This window comes from Poromitra crassiceps (genome assembly GCF_964638095.1).
Source record: "Poromitra crassiceps genome assembly, chromosome: 12".
Lineage (NCBI taxonomy): Eukaryota > Metazoa > Chordata > Actinopteri > Beryciformes > Melamphaidae > Poromitra > Poromitra crassiceps.
Genome location: NC_139632.1, coordinates 6,563,924 through 6,581,791, shown reverse-complemented (window position 1 = coordinate 6,581,791; position 17,868 = coordinate 6,563,924). Strand labels below are relative to the sequence as shown.

Here is a 17,868-nt window from a genome sequence, read left to right as displayed (position 1 = left end):
TATTGTGATATGTTAGAACTGTTAGCTCACCGTGAACATTGAGGTTAAAGGATTTATCAGCGCTGCCAGCCACATTGTCGGCAACACACACATAGCGGCCCGTGTCTGACACCTGAGCAGTCAACACCTGGAAGATGGGACAGAGAGGAAAGCACAGGATCAAGCAGGAACGTAGGTCTATATAGACGATATCTGTATCTCCATGGTAACTTACACTATACAACAGAATTCCCAATGTAACAGATTAAGCCAGAACTTCGTAACCTTGTAGTTAGATGCAATGTGCAGAGCTAAGTTATGATGTAAAATATAGGGTATAAAAATGTACTACATGCAACACTTTAGTATGTAAGCATGCAGTACTGTATATTTCTGATTAGAGAACATTAATTTAATGTCCTTCAGCGTTTTCATGATACAGATTTGCTTAATTTTCACGTGTGTATGGAGAGAGCTTTATGTGTGTCGTGGAATTTTGCTAAAATGTTAAAAAAATCTCCATGTACATAAAAAATATCACCTTAACATTATTACTTCACCATGAATCATACTTCTTATCCCTGTGTTCATTCTATTTGTTGCTGAAATACATTTGTTTTTACTTCTTTTATGACGATGACAGAGTTTCTGTGGATGTAGATTTCTGTTGATTTAACTCTGAATTTTTCTTGCATACGCAAAGTGGGCCATGGCGCCAGAACCACCGGTCTAATCTATTCCTTGGTGGTCACCTGTAGTGTTCGCCCATTGGACAGGATTCTGTGGGAGCCATCGGAGCTGATTGGCTGGCTGTCCTTCAGCCAGGTGATTTTGGGGGCGGGGTTTCCATCTACGTGGCATTCCAATTGGGTGGTTTTATTGATCAGGACTGTGACCTCATCGGGCACGTCGCTGTCCGTTCCCCGGATAGAGGGCGGCACTGAGGGAGGATAGAACAGAAACACAGGAAGAGAGACAGACACACACAAACACAGTGATATTTAAAAATGTCTTGTTTCCCAGCGCTATGATACTTGTACAAAGTGATATACGCTCTACTCACATAATACTCGAACGTCGTACTGAATGGAGTCCTCTCCTGCTTCGTTGACGGCCACACATGTGTACCTGCCTGAGTCCTCAGCCTGGGCCCGAGGGATCTGTAACACTCGCCCACCTGAGATTGCAAACAAACACAGACAGGTAATGATGAATTCTCTCTCTCTCTTCTCATTCTCTCTCTCTCTCTCTCTCTCTCTCCGTCTTCCTCACCTGGCAGGATGAGAACTTTGGCATTGGAGGCCAGCGGGCGTCCATCTTTGTACCAGGTGAGTGTCGGAGGGGGCACGGCGTTGGTCTCACAGTACAGAGAGATAGGGTTGTTGAGTATCACGTCCCGAACATCCCCCCTGACGCCTGGGATGGAGGTGGTATCACCCACTCCACCGGCTCTGTTGAAACTAGGTGGAACTGGACGGGGAGAGACAGGGAAAGCAAGATTAACAGGGTTTTCTTTGATTTTTTTTTTTTTTTTTTTTTTTACATTTATTTTTAGTATGGTGAGATACAGAACCAAGGGGAATCTTCTGCCTTCATTTTAGGAAGTTTATTTGTTTATTTCTTTTAATTTGGTAATCTATTCCTTCCTATCTAATTTATTCAAAAGTTGTTACACATCAGTTTCAAGAGCTATTAATTCATACGTAATTGTCAACAAGCAGTTTTAGTATCATAGTCTACAACTGGCGTCGTAAAAGCACAAGAATAATCTCCACTCATAGTCACAGCACTCATAGGGCCCTATCTTGGCAAAAGCGTTAATATAGCGCTTGGGATGGTAGCAAACGTGAGGATTCAGCGCGGCCATGCCTGGTTTACCATAAGGCACACCCACAGGTGCGCAGAGGCGGGGAAAACGACGCAAAAGCGGCTGCTATCTTGGCCTGCGTGCAAAAGTGCATGCAGCGCTCATCCGAAGATACTGTAGCATTACGGCGGCGTTGCGGCGCGCAGACAGTGGCGCAAGCGCAAAAAGCAGATAATAGCACCTGTACCAAGATAGGGCCCATAGTCTCAGTTAACATAATGATCATCAATCGACCCAGTTCACCTTGTATATTTACATCAAAGTCCTTCTCATCCTCCCCGGCTATGTTCGTGGCCACACAGGTGTAGCGGCCAGTGTCCGACACCTGAGCGTACTTGATCTGAACGATACGACCGCTGGCTGTGATGGACACATGGTCATCCGCCCGCAGAATCTACAGAGAAGAAGAGGCATGAGAGGAGAAAGAGAGAGAGAGAGAGAGAGAGAGTAGCTTGTGTGGGTCAGTTTGAGAGTATGTATGTGTGTATGCATTAAATTCAAGTTCAAAGTACTTTATGAACATTTCTTTAACGTAACGTTCACATCCGAATAGCATCAGACAGACCTATAACAGTAGGAAGACGCCACAGGTAAAGCAGGCACAGGTAAAGCAGGCAGAATGTGTACCTGTCCGTCCTTGTACCACTGCAGTGCCGGGGTAGGGATGGCTTGAGCCTCGCACTCCAGGGTCAGAGTGTTGTTGACCTTGATCTTGACCTCTTTGGGGGCCAGCCCCTCCCCTGGGATATCATTCTTATTGATCTGAGGGGGGACTGCAGTTGGGAAACACAATTTTGACATAATTTTGGGCATACTTCTTTGGGCACTTACATGTTGTTAGAGGTTACATTTCTTTGCCATTTGACAGATTACCTTACAGTAGATAAAACATTTTAGACATATATATCACTTATGCTTAGATGCAAGCATAGACATCAGGCAACATTAGAACGTAGATTTCCCATTATGAAAAGCCTTATACTGTATTGGACCTACTGTTTTGACCAAGGAATAATTAAGTTGAAAAGATGCAGGGATGCCCCACTGACGTAAATAATATGGACAAACCTATCCACTATTTTTTGGACTCACATTTTGCAGCAAAGCGTTTGTCTGTCGCCATCTTGGGGTCCTTGCGCAGCTCACGTGAGATGGGGGGTTTCCCAGAGCCGCAGCTACGCCTGCTATTGGTCCGTGATCAGCAAGCTGCGTGATCACTGGACAGGCGACCTGTCAATCACCCCCTTTTCTATCATCTATTTTACTCCAAACGAGCGAGTTATATAAGAAATGCCCCCCCCTTACAGTTGTTATGAAAAGGTGAAGTTAGCTACAGTATATAGAGACCAACACCGTGTTTCGATCCAGGCTGTAAAGATGCTTAATCACTGTTACAAAGTGGGGCATTTTAACATGGGGGTGAACGGGAACGACAGGGACTTCTGAGTCCTGCCTCTAGTGGCCATTCGAGGAACTACAGCTTTCAGGATACTTCCATGGGAAAACCTCAGAGCTTGCCGCCCACTGGGATGCCCCCACTAAACGTCTTACAGTGAAATAGCCAAAGGACTTCACTGCACTGCTATTCTACTCACCGAAAACTTTGACCTCATAGTTCTTCAGCGTCTCTCCAGCCTCATTCGTGGCCACACAGGTATATCTCCCAGCATCCTCCTCTTTAGCGTTGAGAATCTGCAGGGTTCGCCCACCTGTAAGAGCGTGGGTAACAGATCAGAAAGACACGTACTGTACACGTCTTCAAATGAGAGAGAAAGCGTATTTTCGTGTGATGATCACCAACCTGGAAGGACTCGCACGTTGCGGCTGGACTCAAACGGAGTGCCGTCTTTGAGCCAGGTGATGAGGGCAGGAGGGTAGGAGTGGGCCTCACACAGCAGAGAGGTGGGGCTGCTCAGAGTCACTGTGACCTCCTCTGCAGAGCCCTCCGGCCCCGACCCGGCGATGGTGGGAGAAACTGGCAAGAAGAAGGAAGAGCAGCACACATACCTTTAGTCCCTTGATGGAGGCTTTTGTTCTTCAATGCAGAGGTGAAAAATGTCAGCTCATTGAAGCCTTTGCTGGGACACTGTTTTGGGGAAAAGCGCTTTGGGAAAATCACTGTGGTCATTATGGCTGGGTCGGTTTGAAAATTTTAAAACCGGTTCGATATTGCCGTCTAAACCGGATCGAACCGGTATACCAATTTTTTTTGTAATTAATTTAAAAAAAAAAAAAAAAAAAAATTTTAAGCAGGGCTCCCGAGTGTGGCCCATAACTGTCTGTAGTGCAACTTCAGTCCACCTGATAGCGATAATACACCTCTAAGCTGGTATTGTCAACCAGCAATGATACTGAATAAAAAGAAGCAGGACACCTGTGTAACAAACACACCCTGTATTTATTTCTCATAACTATTCAGCTTAACTTTTCTTCAAACATCAACATAATAAACAAAATAAGACTTTTGCATACTAGTGCAACTTGAGAAGAGGCTAATACGAACAATAGTGCAACCCTAACCCTAAAAAAAAAAAAAAAAAAAAAAAAAAAGTTTTTTTAGGTTCGCACGTGATCAAACCGGTTTGGGCTCGTACACCGAACCGAACCGGTAAAACCGGAAATCGACCCATGCCTAGTGGTCATGTGAAAACCTTGCATCTCCAAAATGTCAACATTTCAGGAACGAAGAAAAACCGCCATGGGTTTACCCTGAGCACCATGCATATGTATACAATGGAGTTTAGAGATGGTTTCATGACACCAAGAGGTCATACAATTTTATTTCCCCCCCCCCCCAGATTTTTTTATCCCATTTTTATCCCCCATTAGTGCTAATTTTAATTTATTTATCCTGGTTGCTGCTCCACCCTCTGCTGATCTGGGAAAAGCCGAAACTGGCTCCATGCTTCCTCCGAGACATGGGCAGTAGCCAGCCGCTTCTTTTCACCTGACAGGGGAAGCTTCACCGGTAGGACATACTGTAGCATGTGGGAGGATCACGTTATTCCAACAAGTTCCCCTCCCTCCGAACAGGCGTCCCTAACGACCAGAGGAGGCACCACATCAGCGAGCAGGATATTGCATGTTTTGGTGAAGGGGGTTCCTATATGAAGGAAACCCCCAGGGGGCACGGGGAGAACATCCAAACTCCACACAGAAAGGCCCTTTTGACGACCCCACCGGCGGTGGGCACTCGAGCACTCCTTCAGCGCTCACAGCGTCCCAGGTGGGAATCGAACCCAGGACCTTCTAGCTGTGAGGCGACAGCGCTTACCACTGCACCACCATGCCCCCTGGTCATACAAATTCTTCTAACAAATAAAAGGACCATGTAACTGATGGTAAAAAGTCCCCCCAAAAGCTGCACGGTTTTCACTCAGTAATGACAATGCAAGGTTAATCAATGCTAGGAAATGACTGTAATGCATTTTAAAGAGTCATTTCATCCACATATGAATGAATGGGATTAGATTAGAGCTGTGTTTAGTACCCAGGACGTTGAGGTGGAAATGCCTGGTGCGGTCCCCTGCGCTGTTCGACGCCAGGCAGCTGTAGCGGCCTGTGTCTGCCACCAGGGCACCAGAGATTTGCAGGAAACGCCCATGAGACAAAACCTGATGGCGTTTGTCAGGTACCAGCAGCTGCCCATCCTTCAGCCACTTAATCTCTGGCACAGGGTTACCTAGGCAAGTCATACAGTAATAACACATACAGATTACATTAATACAGTAATAATAACATATAGTGATTACATTAATACAGTAATAACATATACAGATTACATTAATACAGTAATATACAGATTAATTAATCCACTAATAACATATACAGATACATTAATACAGTAATAATAACATATACAGATTAATTAATCCACTAATAACATATACAGATTAATTAATACAGTAATAACATATACAGATTACATTAATACAGTAATAACATATACAGATATATACATGTAAATCCACTGCCTATTTAACGTCTATTTAACTCAGTCTGTAAATCTCATGTAAATTCAACGTAAATTCATATTTATGATCCACAGAACACTTCACCACTCATGTACATATTCTATATATTTACTCGATTTGATTGCACTTGCAACTTTGTGATTGTGTTTAGTTTTCTTCCTACTTCTTATCTCTGTATATTGATGTGACCGCTATGCTGCATACAGACACTAAGACAAATTCCTCGTATGTAACTTGCATAGTGTGGCAATAAAAGTGATTCTGATTCTGATTCTGACATGGAATGTCATTCACATTGCTTATCACAATCAAACAAACTTTACTAAACGAAGACTGTCAGATATCCATGTGGTTCATCATGTCCCTTACCTGAAGCCTCACAGGTGAGAGTAATGTTTTGCTTCTCCTTTACTTTAGCATCCAGCACAGTCCCCTGGTCCACGATGTGAGGTGGCACTGTGTGTGGAATCAGATGGAAAATCAATCAAGTAGCAGTCTTCACACATCAAACCTGTTATTAGAGTAAGACACATGCTCATGGCATCTCTTCAGATAGCTGCAGTCAGAGATAGGGTTAGGGTTACAAAATCAAAGAATGCACGAGTACCAGTGAGAATTGAGGGGGGAAATCATTACCGACAGACTTCTTGAAGATACAAAGTGGGTGACTGACTTCAATCTTTTACAATTTCAGTCAGAATAGAATAAAGCAACCAAACAAAATACATAGATATGAGTCATTGACTATCAATGTATTTGAGTTGCAGTGAGTTAATACCAAGGATGTCGAGGTCAAAGTTCTTCCTCTCCTCTCCGGCGCTGTTGGACACAATACAGGTGTACCTCCCAGCATCCTCTACTGCAGCATGCATCAGACGCAGGCTCCGCCCCCCTAGGGATCAAACAGGTTGAGTTCAATTCTCTAATTAAGTAATAAGTATCTTGGAATGTATTCAAAAGTCTGCACCTCTTAAAAGAAAAACATCCCAAACTTGTGTAAACAGCATTTGATGATTCCAGCCTGCTGAAAATAAATCAGCCTTCTACGCAATCTGGACCATTTAACAGAAGGAATTTGGCTCACAGCTGTTTAAATATAAACGAGCTAATCGCTGAGATTCAAGACCATTTTTCTCACAGATTATCGTGTCTTAACAGAGTCTAAGACTGCGGTGCCCAGACTTTTTTTTAGGATGAGAGCTACTTACAGAAAAATAAAACTAGTCGCAAGCTACTTCTTTTCCCCCTTGTCCCTCCCAAAGTACATATTTAGCACATTTTAACAATAATATATTATTTAATAATGTTAAATACTGTAGATACTGGGTTAGCTATACACGAGTGGGATTTAGTTCATGCATTAAAACAAAAACAAAAAAAAACAAAAAAAATACATTTTGGATTTCTTTGGTGAGCTACTTATTGATGGCCCGAGATCTACCGGTAGATCACGATCTACCTATTGGGCAGCCCTGGTCTAAGAGAATCACCTGAGCAAACAACAGGTAAACATCGACACATTGAGATGATGCCAAATACATTTCAAGGTTAAATAAAGTGAATGAACCAACCACGACATCTTACATAGAGTCTTACACATCCTAACATCACAAATGACTGGACAAGCATGGACAGTCACCTCAGCCTGAGCCTACCTCTCCGTCACCTTCCAAACCCTTTATTGTCTTGATTCATTTTACAGTTGCCAATAAATCCCATGATACTGAGCTATTATTATACTGCTCCACAAAATGCAGATGAGTCCAGAACCAAATGGGTCAGCTTGGCACACATCATACAGAATGGAGGAATCTTTGAGTTTTGCACAAGCGGTTCTGGTTTTGTACCAACATTTCAGGGGTCTGGTATGTAGCAGTTAGGGTTGCTGTTCAATTGTGAATATTATATCTTGTTGATATACAAGACACACACACACACACACACACACACACACACACACACACACACACACACACACACACACACACACACACACACACACACACACACACACACACACACACACACACACACACACACACACACACACACACACACACACACACACACACACACACACACACACACACACACACACACACACACACACACACACACACACACACACACACACACACACACACACCTCTTTCCCAGAGGTTTATTTCCCTGCACCAACCCTTGTCTGTTGGACAGTTGGGGATGGCGGCTTGGCCCCAGCTGGAAAGATCCTATTACATCTTATTACTGCTGATGTATTGCGACTGCCCGACCTTTGAACCACAGCTGGGAGCAGAAAGCGTTCCTCCTCTGACAGTTTAGAGACAGCCTATGTTTGCTTTTCCCGCGTCTGTTCCTTCATGGATTGGACTGCATCTTCTAGAGTTCTTAAGACATCTAAGATGAGATACATTTCTAACGTTGACTCAACCCATCAAAAAAAGAACTCTGCCATGACATCAGAGAAAAAGCAGGTGGGAGGAGCTAGTCTCGCTGGCCAGACTATCTCAGTTTTGCGCTGTACTAGTGCGGGAGAGAGTCTGGCTGCTCTTCCTCTCACTCTGGTCTCGTGGGGAAGAAAGGCTCTGTTACCTTTACAACCATCCACCGAAAGTACCAAGCAGGCTTGCTTTATTGCACAATCCAAATCGTCGTCAAAACTTGCCATTTTCAGCGTGTGGCGTGTTGTTGTTTCACAGTGGAAAGGGATTTAGCTTCGGCTCTGACTGAAACGGTCGGAGCCAATGGCAGACGTTAGACCCACTGCCTGCCTTCCAGTGAGTCAGACTAAGTGGGAGCTCACCTGAGAGGACGCGGACTGAGCTGGAGGCTTTGATTGGCCGACCATCCTTCAGCCAGGTGATGGCGGGGAGCGGGATGCCAGAAGCCTCGCAGGTCAGAGCCACCGGGTTCTTCACAACAACACTCACATTCTCTGGCAGCTGCACCTGACCGATGATACTGGGTGGGACTGGACAGAGGAGAGGGTTCAGGAGCGAGGGAACGGGACAGAAAGAGAAATAAAAGAGATTGAACACTACCTGAAGATACCATAACAGAGAATGACACTTTAAAACAGGTGATGATTCATACCATGTATGTTGACGTCATGCTTGCTGTCAGCCTGTCCCGCCACGTTGACAGCGATGCAGGTGTAGCGTCCCGTGTCGGACACCTTGGCATCTTTGATCTGCAGCAGCCTGCCCTCGTTCAGCACCTTGGCCCCGTGCTGGCCCGTGATTGGCCGCCCGTCTTTCAGCCACGTGACCGCCGGACGCGGCACCCCGTCCGCGGCGCACTGCAGGGTGACGTCGCCCCCCTTTGTCACGGTCACGTCGTCGGCTCCGCCCCCCTCGCTGGCTCCGCCCTCGCTGCGTCTGATGGAAGGGCGGACTGAAGTGAGAAAAGCGGGTGAGTGGGTGGACACACTCCCCCAGGAGATTCTAAGCACTGCTACCACAGCCTCATGATCACATGATCAGTCACATGATCAATCACATGATCGATCATCCTTCATCATTTTATTCTGCACGGCTTTTTCATTGTTTATGCGCCATAGAGACATGACCTACCTACCATGTGACCTACCAGACACCCACTTATCTGCTAGACACTTCACTGTCATTTGAACTATGACAATAATGTCATGTGACATCTGGAAAATATGTCATGTGACATCTGGATTTGAACATTATAATAATGTCATGTGAGATGTGGATTTGATCATTATAAGTGATACTCCACAAGATCTTTGCTGATAAGTGGTCAATGCCTTGGTGTTTTGAACTCAATGTAAGCTCTGGCCACATCACTGCCTGTGCAACTGCAACAAGCACCATTGTACAGTACAGTATCAATCAGATTATTACTTTAAAATGGATTTTGCTTTCTTGGCTTGAGTGATTTTGCCGTAATGTAACATATTAGATTCTTATGACCTCAACAAATGAGGCAAAAAAAAGTGGCCCAGGTGTGTCAGAGGGTTGGACTTGTGGTGTTGGCGTACCATAGACCTGCAGGCTGTACTTCTTGGAGGTGGTGCCGGCTGCGCTGGAGGCTGTGCAGGTGTAGGAGGCTGCGTCTGTCCGCTCAGCACTGGAGATCTGCAGCTGACGGCCCCCCGATAAAACCCGGAGTCGCTGGTCCGACTTCAGCTCCACACCTGGGACAGAGGCCACACATGAACAACACACATAGATGGCTGTGCTGGGTAAACACACAGGAACACACACACACACACACACACACGCACACACACACACACACACACGCACACGCACACGCGCACACACACATGCACACACACACACACACACACACACACACATAATACGCAACATTATGCTTATATGAATAACATGTCCATCCAACATTTATTTTTAACTTTTCTCTTTCTGTCTCTCTCTACCTATGTCTGTCTCTGTCTCACTCCCTCTCTCACACAAGCACGCTTGCACGCACGCACACAAACGCACGCACGCACGCACGCGCGCACACACACACACACACACACACGCACGCACGCACACACGCACGCACACACACACACACGCACGCACGCACACACACACACACACACACACACACACACACACACACACACACACACACACACACTCACCATCCTTCTTCCAGGTGAGGCCGGGAGGCGGTATGCCGCTGGACTCACACACCAGAGTGATCAGACTTCCCTCGATCACTGTCAGTGGAGACACCTCCTCTGAGCCGCGGATGCTGGGAGAAACTGCAATGCAGACAGGACACCAGAAGGAGGCGCTCACACCTTACTCAAGCCATGCTAATGCATTTCAGCATAGTACATAAAACAAGTGTGGTTCTCTTGTATTCATTCAGTAGTGGTGTAACATCACTGCTGGTGAAAATGTTTAAATAAAAATAAAATGTAAGCCACTGCTGCTACATTTACATTACATTACATTACATTCTACATGCTACAAAAACACTGATGGACAAAAAAAGAAAGCTAACTCAGTTGTGTCTGCAGATCAAACACTAGCATCAGGTCAGTGTAAACATCAGGTAACTATGGTAACAAGCGTTGCTTCTCATGTCCACCTGTATCACAGCTACTGTAGCTAGGAAAGACTCTGAACATTTGATATGAAACGTGGTTCAAAGCAACTTGAGAATCATCTTCAGGTGAACTCTCCAGCAGATGGCACTTACCCCAGACATTGAGATTGTAGTTCTTCTCTGTCTTGCCGGCAATGTTGGTGGCTTCACAGGTATACCTGCCTGAGTCCTGCACCTGGGCACTGTCAATCTAGTGAACACATCCACAGACACATCATGAGATATGGCAATGATTATGTTGACATAAGATATTTATAGCAACAGAGAGGGGGGTACAGTGAGAGGGAGGGGAGACAGGAAGTAACATGTCAGGGGGTCTCATGTACAGTAGTAATGGTTATTATGATGATGTGGGATCATGATTCTGATTGGCTGTAATTCAAGCTGTGTACTCTAGAGGTTTGCCACCACAATGTTGAGTAATTGATAAGTCAGGCTATACCTTGAGCAGACTCCCGTCCTCTGAGACCGTCAGGCCGGGCTTCCTGAAGAGCGGTCGGCCATCTTTGCGCCAGGCCAGGGTAGGCGGGGGGATGGCGTCGCTCCGGCAGTGCAGCTCCACCGGGCGACCCAGCATTACAGTGGCATTCGCCTCCTCGCCCATGATGTTCGGCGGCACTGTGGCACACAGGAAGGAAGGCAAGCCGCTGAAAACCTTTTGTTTTGTCTTCATTTATTTATTGAGCGTGTAAGGAAGCTTGTGTGCTTGCCTCGGTGGAAGTGTGAAGTGTGCTGGATCGTAGTTGAGGGCTCACGGGCAGTGGTCGGTCAGAACCACAGAGATGTCGGTCCTCGGACGCGGTTGAAGGAAGGTAAGACATATGAAGTAGGATACCACTCGTGACCTGGCTGGTTGTAAGGCAGCCAGTCACCAGGACCTGGCTGGTTGTAAGGCAGCCAGTGACCGGGACCTGGCTGGTTGTAAGGCAGCCAGTGACCAAGAGTGATCGGTCAGAACCACAGAGATGTCGGTCCTCGGATCCGGTTGAAGGAGAGGAAGACATTATGAAGAAGAGGAATACAGCGTCACAGAACACCTTGATAACCCCCCACATTTGGTGTATGACATCGTTGGTGATGTCACAACGTCCAGGGAGCTATGACATCATCGGTGACCCCGTAAAGTCCCGTCTGCCATCACAGTCAGCCTAGGCCGTCTGACATCGCCGATGACCTCACAGGTGAACTCTGACGTCATCATTGATGATGTCACGGCGGTGTCATTGTCATTACGTCGTTGGCGCGTTGGTTCGTGGGCATCAATTGCCCCAAGAACAGGCCTGATGGTGGGCCATTACAGACTGTTTTCTACAGAGCGTATGTTCATCGGTATTACAGGGAGAATGACATTTTAATATTCCCACTCATTTGTTTAGCCGCTGAAAACTTTGACAATCTATAGGTATATGATTTGAACAGTTTTAAACAGAGGAAAATATATACAAGAGGCTACATATACATATACATATACATATACATATACATATACATATACATATACATATACATATACATATACATATACATATACATATACATAGGCCTACACATAATATAATACTATACTCAGTATGCGACTATATTACACACACATTTCTCTAAGGTGGCCAGTGTTATTGACATGGTCTTTGACAGCGACTGACCCTGAGAGTTAGCCAGCGAAGTCACTCTACATGCTGTGAACTCTTCATATGACCTCATAAGGGACAACATAATTGCCTCCTGAGATACACAGAGAGATACTGTAGTTGCGCATCTGGTGCTCTTTAAGGTCTAATTCGATCTTGGATGATGACAGCACCATTAGAGCCATTCAACGTTTGTTTGTGGTATTAACAATCAGGGCAGTTTCATTTCCAAGAAGTTCATGAAACCTGATCTCCATGGAAATTGCTAACATGCAGTCAAATGCATAATCACAATATTTTCTGACTCGGGAGTAAAGAAATGACCAGGAAGAGGGAAAAAAAACAAGTTTAATTTGATTTGAGTTTTATTTCCTTTTAGCTATCAGAGTATCATCACAACCAAAGTTGGGTGTTGCTCACAGTCATACCAGTGAACTACATTTCCCACAATTTGGTTAAATGATGGACATGATTTGTATTTGGCAGTGGACACTACTGGGACCCAGAGACACCCCTCAGATCCTCAGAGAGACACCTCAGATGCTCAGAGACACACCTCAGATCCTCAGAGAGACACCTCCGATCCTCAGAGAGACACCTCAGATCCTCAGCGAGACACCTCAGATGCTCAGAGACACACCTCAGATCCTCAGAGAGACACCTCAGATGCTCAGAGAGACACCTCAGATCCTCAGAGAGACACCTCAGATCCTCAGACACCTCAGATCCTCAGAGAGACACCTCAGATCCTCAGAGACACACCTCAGATGCTCAGAGACACACCTCAGATCCTCAGAGAGACACCTCAGATCCTCAGAGAGACACCTCAGATCCTCAGAGACACACCTCAGATCCTCAGAGAGACATCTCAGATCCTCAGAGACACACCTCAGATGCTCAGAGAGACACCTCAGATGCTCAGAGAGACACCTCAGATCCTCAGAGACACACATCAGATCCTCAGAGAGACACCTCAGATCCTCAGACCCCTCAGATCCTCAGAGACACACCTCAGATCCTCAGAGAGACAGCTCAGATGCTCAGAGAGACATTTCAGATGCTCAGAGACACACCTCAGATCCTCAGACACACACACATGCTGAGGAGATGTGCACGACAGATTCACTGTGACTCATGAAATGTCTACAGGTCAGTGTCCATGTTCTTAATAGCAAAGTTGCCTGCTTAAAAACAACAACCAGTTGGGAAGACAATTTGATATAATGAAATGCCTCTGTCAGGCTAATCTTACTCCTTGTTCACACAGGACGCCGAACGTAAGTAGAACTGAAGCTTGAAGCAGGCACAAGCTGAACTGACGCCTAACCGTTCACACAAGAAGCCTTCTCTTTTCCTCTCAGCGCCTCCTCGGCGCGCCTTGAACCCGCCCACAACTCCCATTGACTTCATGCATGGCAGCTTCAAGCTTCAGGCGTCACGCTTGGAAAATAGGCGTGAATCCTCCTGAACGATCGCTTGAGCAAGGCGTGAGCGTGGCTTCAGCGTGACACGTGCACGGGTGGTGTGTGAACGGCATCGCCTGTTAACAAGGACGCCTAAATTAAACTTGTGGGTTCAGCGTAGGTAGAGCTTAGGTTGAGCGTTGCTTCGGCGTCCTGTGTGAACGGGGGCTTATGCTTGTTTTACTTTTTCGTGAGGCAGCAACCACTTTTAGTGGAACCTGGTCTGGTGTAGAAAACGACTGCAGGCCAGTTTCCTGTGAATGATGTTGACTGTGTGGACAGACGAGACAGAGCTCAAGTCACAGGAGGGCAAGGAGGGAAACAGACCCGACGCTCAGCGTTTGGCCAGAGACAGGATGCTGATGAAGAATGGTAGCAATTACCACAACAAATCTGTATTTATTCCTCTGGACAAAATCTTTTTGATCTTTCCAAACACACACACACACACACACACACACACACACACGCACACGCATGCACGCACGCACACACACACACGTACGCACACACACACACGCACACACCCACACAAACACACACACACACACACGCGCACACACACGACATGTGTGTTTGTATTCTGCACCCATGTTCAGACAGACATACATGCACATACACACACACACACGCACACACACAAACACGCACACACACAAACACACACACGCACGCGCGCGCGATCGTTTTAAGGGTACTGAACACTTCTGTTACCGCCCTCCAGAGTAAATGCAGACAACTGCCTGAGATTAGCATTGATTAGACTTGTATAACAACTGCTGTGCTGTCAGGCTCAGCTCAGTGTCCAAACCTGACAAGGTTTATTGAAACGCTAAACTCAGTCAAACCATACTTCCTCTCCACGCATATGTTTTGCTCCAAACCTCTTTCAACAATCACTCCAGTGTTTAAGTACATGTTACGTAGTGGAGCTGCTGCTCTCTTGATAGACATTCCACAGTCGGCCATAGTCCTTATTTGTGAAAGAAGGAAAACGGCATTAAAGGCATGAGCAGGGAGATCAGGGATTCAAGATAAATCTTGAATTTCCACTGAATGCAGTTCATGGCTTTTTTCGTGAGGGGTTCCTATATGAAGGAAACCATGCAGGGGAGAACATGCAAACTCCACACAGAAAAGCCCTTTTTGATGACCCCACCCGGGCAGTGGGCACTCAAGGACATGCGTCCCAAATGGGAATCGAACCCAGGATCTTCTAACTGTGAGGCGACAGCGCTACCACTGCGCCACCGTAACAGAGACAGTAACAGAGGAGTTACTGTATATAAAGACTGAATGCTGTTCATGTTTTTGACAACAGAGGAGTTACTGTATATACAGAATTTGTCCCCTGGACAAAAAGACTATTCAAGTATCTCTTCAAGAACTTAATGAATTAACTGCTATTCCACCATTGTCAATTAGATTAAAAAAAACCTGCCAGTAGCAAAAAATACTTAGCAAATCCAAGCTCATTTCCAGCGTTTCAAATATTCAGAGATATTTTTCATCCAAGGTCTGACTATTTGTGATGTAATGCAGCAATTTCTAAAGGCTAGGTCAGGATCCAGATTTGGGTTATGGGAGGTAGAACCAGAGTCTGGGTCGGGATCCAGATTTGGGTTATGGGAGATAGAACCAGAGGCTGGGTCAGGATCCAGATTTGGGTTATGGGAGATAGAACCAGAGGCTACGTCAGGATCCAGATTTGGGTTATGGGAGGTAGAACCAGAGGCTGGGTCAGGATACAGATTTGGGTTATGGGAGGTAGAACCAGAGTCTGGGTCAAGATCCAGATTTGGGTTATGGGAGATAGAACCAGAGTCTGGGTCAAGATCCAGATTTGGGTTATGGGAGATAGAACCAGAGGCTGGGTCAGGATCCAGATTTGGGTTATGGGAGGTAGAACCAGAGGCTGGGTCAGGATCCAGATTTGGGTTATGGGAGGTACAGTAGAAACAGTCTCCAAATTACAATTGGGGAATTGATGGCAAAAGATGCTAATGACTTAATGCTATGAAATCCCTGCAGCATTAACTACAACAGAGGCTGCATGAAACACTGCATTGGCTACATAGATTATGATGCTGAAAGGTTTAAAGGTTATCGTTTACATTTTGTTAGATAAGCCTGAGCGAAAATGCAGTTATTTACTCACCATACACCCGCAGGTCATACTCTCTCTGTTGTTCCCCTCCGGCGTTGACGGCCACACAGGTATACCTGCCTGTATCACTGACCTGTGCGCTGCTCAGAGACAGCACCCTGCCAGCAGACAAAACCTGCCAGAGGCAGATAAACACATCAGAGACCATAGAGCACACACAAACACACACAAATACAAACAAACACACACAAATACAAACACACACACAGACGCTGCCATGTCTCTCACCTGTATGCCGTCTGACACGCTGGCCACAGGGCTGCCATCTTTGAGCCAGGTGAGGCTGGGCGATGGGACACCGGTGGCCTCGCACTGCAGCCTGGCAGCCTCATTCACCACCACTGTCACTGTGCCACCCCGGCTGGAGATGATAGGGGGCGCTGCAGGGCACAACAGGGAGGGAAACCATGGATGTTAAGTCCATGTGTACAGTATGTGTTACACTCATGAATCTCATCACAGCGGATACAGAGTGTGTGTGTGTGTGTGTGTGTGTGTGTGTCTCTCTCTCTCTCTCTCTCTCTAACACACACACACACACACACACACACACACACACACACACACAAAATCACATCTATCCATAATCCATATGCACATGTATAGAACCTGACCAACATAGGATTTTTGGGTCCAATGTGATAACAATAATTATTGAAGTGACATATGCATGCCAGCCCAGTAATGATACATTTTTGCAGTATAATTGTTGCACCTACCTGATAATGGTCTAATAACCAAAATGTTGTGTTTATTAAGTTATTATTACAGACATTACAGTGTGTGGGAATATTCAATCAGAATTCCAAAGCGTACAAATAGTTGGTAACTTTGTGTACTGTAGAATGGCCCCCAAGCCCAAAGGCCTATAATCTTAAAATAATCATCAGATTTAGGATTAACACCATTAAAATGGTTGTTGTGCTGCAGGGATTTTAATTTTGTTTCCATGTTGGATCTGTGGATTGGCTCACCTGGTGACTCCTTCAGGGACTGATACTGTGCTGATGGACTTTCGAAACGTATGAACACTGCAGACATGATGCTATGCTTTTGTTTAGTCTGTGCTGTTTGGTTTGTTTTTTGTTGGTTTGTTCATTTTGTTTTTGTGTTTTGTGCTTGTGAATTTGTTTATTTGTGTCAATGTCCTTTAAAAGAAGACTAAATCAATTAAAAAAAAACTTAAATGACAAAAAAAGATCATCAGACTTTTCCAAGTGCAAATACCTATATGTGCGAAAGGCTGATACCAGACAGTGTTGTATACAGTATCAATGAAAACCTGGCCTTAGCCAATGGAACCGCACTCTCTAGGCACCATGACTCACAACTACACTTCCTGGAGATAACTGTTCCAACTGCTGTACTGTACCTTTGCACTCAAGGAGGACCCCATGAGCTTAACACAGTGAGTGGGATTCATATATATCTAAAACCTTATTGCATTCATATAATAGTATGCTGTAAAAAAGTCTCTCTGTGCACCGCCGTCCAGAAGAAAGCCAGGTCTACGGATCTGGCAGTCTGACACAGCTTTTGGAATGGTGGGAAAGCAACTTTGCGTGTTACTAACTACATGCACCTGGATGGGCACAGACCCAGAACAATTCTCCCTCCATTCTTAACCACATCTGACCAACACATTGAACTTGGGGCACAATTCAGCATATTGTTGGATTTGACTGATTGTATTTTG

The 17,868-nt window shown here is 45.6% G+C and overlaps 1 protein-coding gene across 1 annotated transcript in view; it reads right to left on the bottom strand.

Annotated features, from left to right (window-relative positions):
- hmcn1 (hemicentin 1) overlaps nucleotides 1-17,868 on the bottom strand; it is a gene marked incomplete at its 5' end in the record, with an annotated part of 147,653 nt that overhangs the window by 34,972 nt on the left and 94,813 nt on the right. Inside the window, 19 exons of the mRNA XM_083647511.1 lie at nucleotides 31-127; nucleotides 732-919; nucleotides 1,043-1,156; nucleotides 1,252-1,449; nucleotides 2,090-2,240; nucleotides 2,474-2,619; nucleotides 3,442-3,555; nucleotides 3,648-3,821; nucleotides 5,337-5,528; nucleotides 6,190-6,276; nucleotides 6,599-6,712; nucleotides 8,624-8,791; nucleotides 8,914-9,213; nucleotides 9,827-9,982; nucleotides 10,442-10,564; nucleotides 11,008-11,104; nucleotides 11,357-11,532; nucleotides 16,164-16,287; nucleotides 16,401-16,552. Of these exons, the coding sequence (XP_083503637.1) occupies nucleotides 31-127; nucleotides 732-919; nucleotides 1,043-1,156; nucleotides 1,252-1,449; nucleotides 2,090-2,240; nucleotides 2,474-2,619; nucleotides 3,442-3,555; nucleotides 3,648-3,821; nucleotides 5,337-5,528; nucleotides 6,190-6,276; nucleotides 6,599-6,712; nucleotides 8,624-8,791; nucleotides 8,914-9,213; nucleotides 9,827-9,982; nucleotides 10,442-10,564; nucleotides 11,008-11,104; nucleotides 11,357-11,532; nucleotides 16,164-16,287; nucleotides 16,401-16,552 (2,871 nt within the window). The remainder of the gene's footprint in view (nucleotides 1-30; nucleotides 128-731; nucleotides 920-1,042; nucleotides 1,157-1,251; nucleotides 1,450-2,089; nucleotides 2,241-2,473; nucleotides 2,620-3,441; nucleotides 3,556-3,647; nucleotides 3,822-5,336; nucleotides 5,529-6,189; nucleotides 6,277-6,598; nucleotides 6,713-8,623; nucleotides 8,792-8,913; nucleotides 9,214-9,826; nucleotides 9,983-10,441; nucleotides 10,565-11,007; nucleotides 11,105-11,356; nucleotides 11,533-16,163; nucleotides 16,288-16,400; nucleotides 16,553-17,868) is intronic.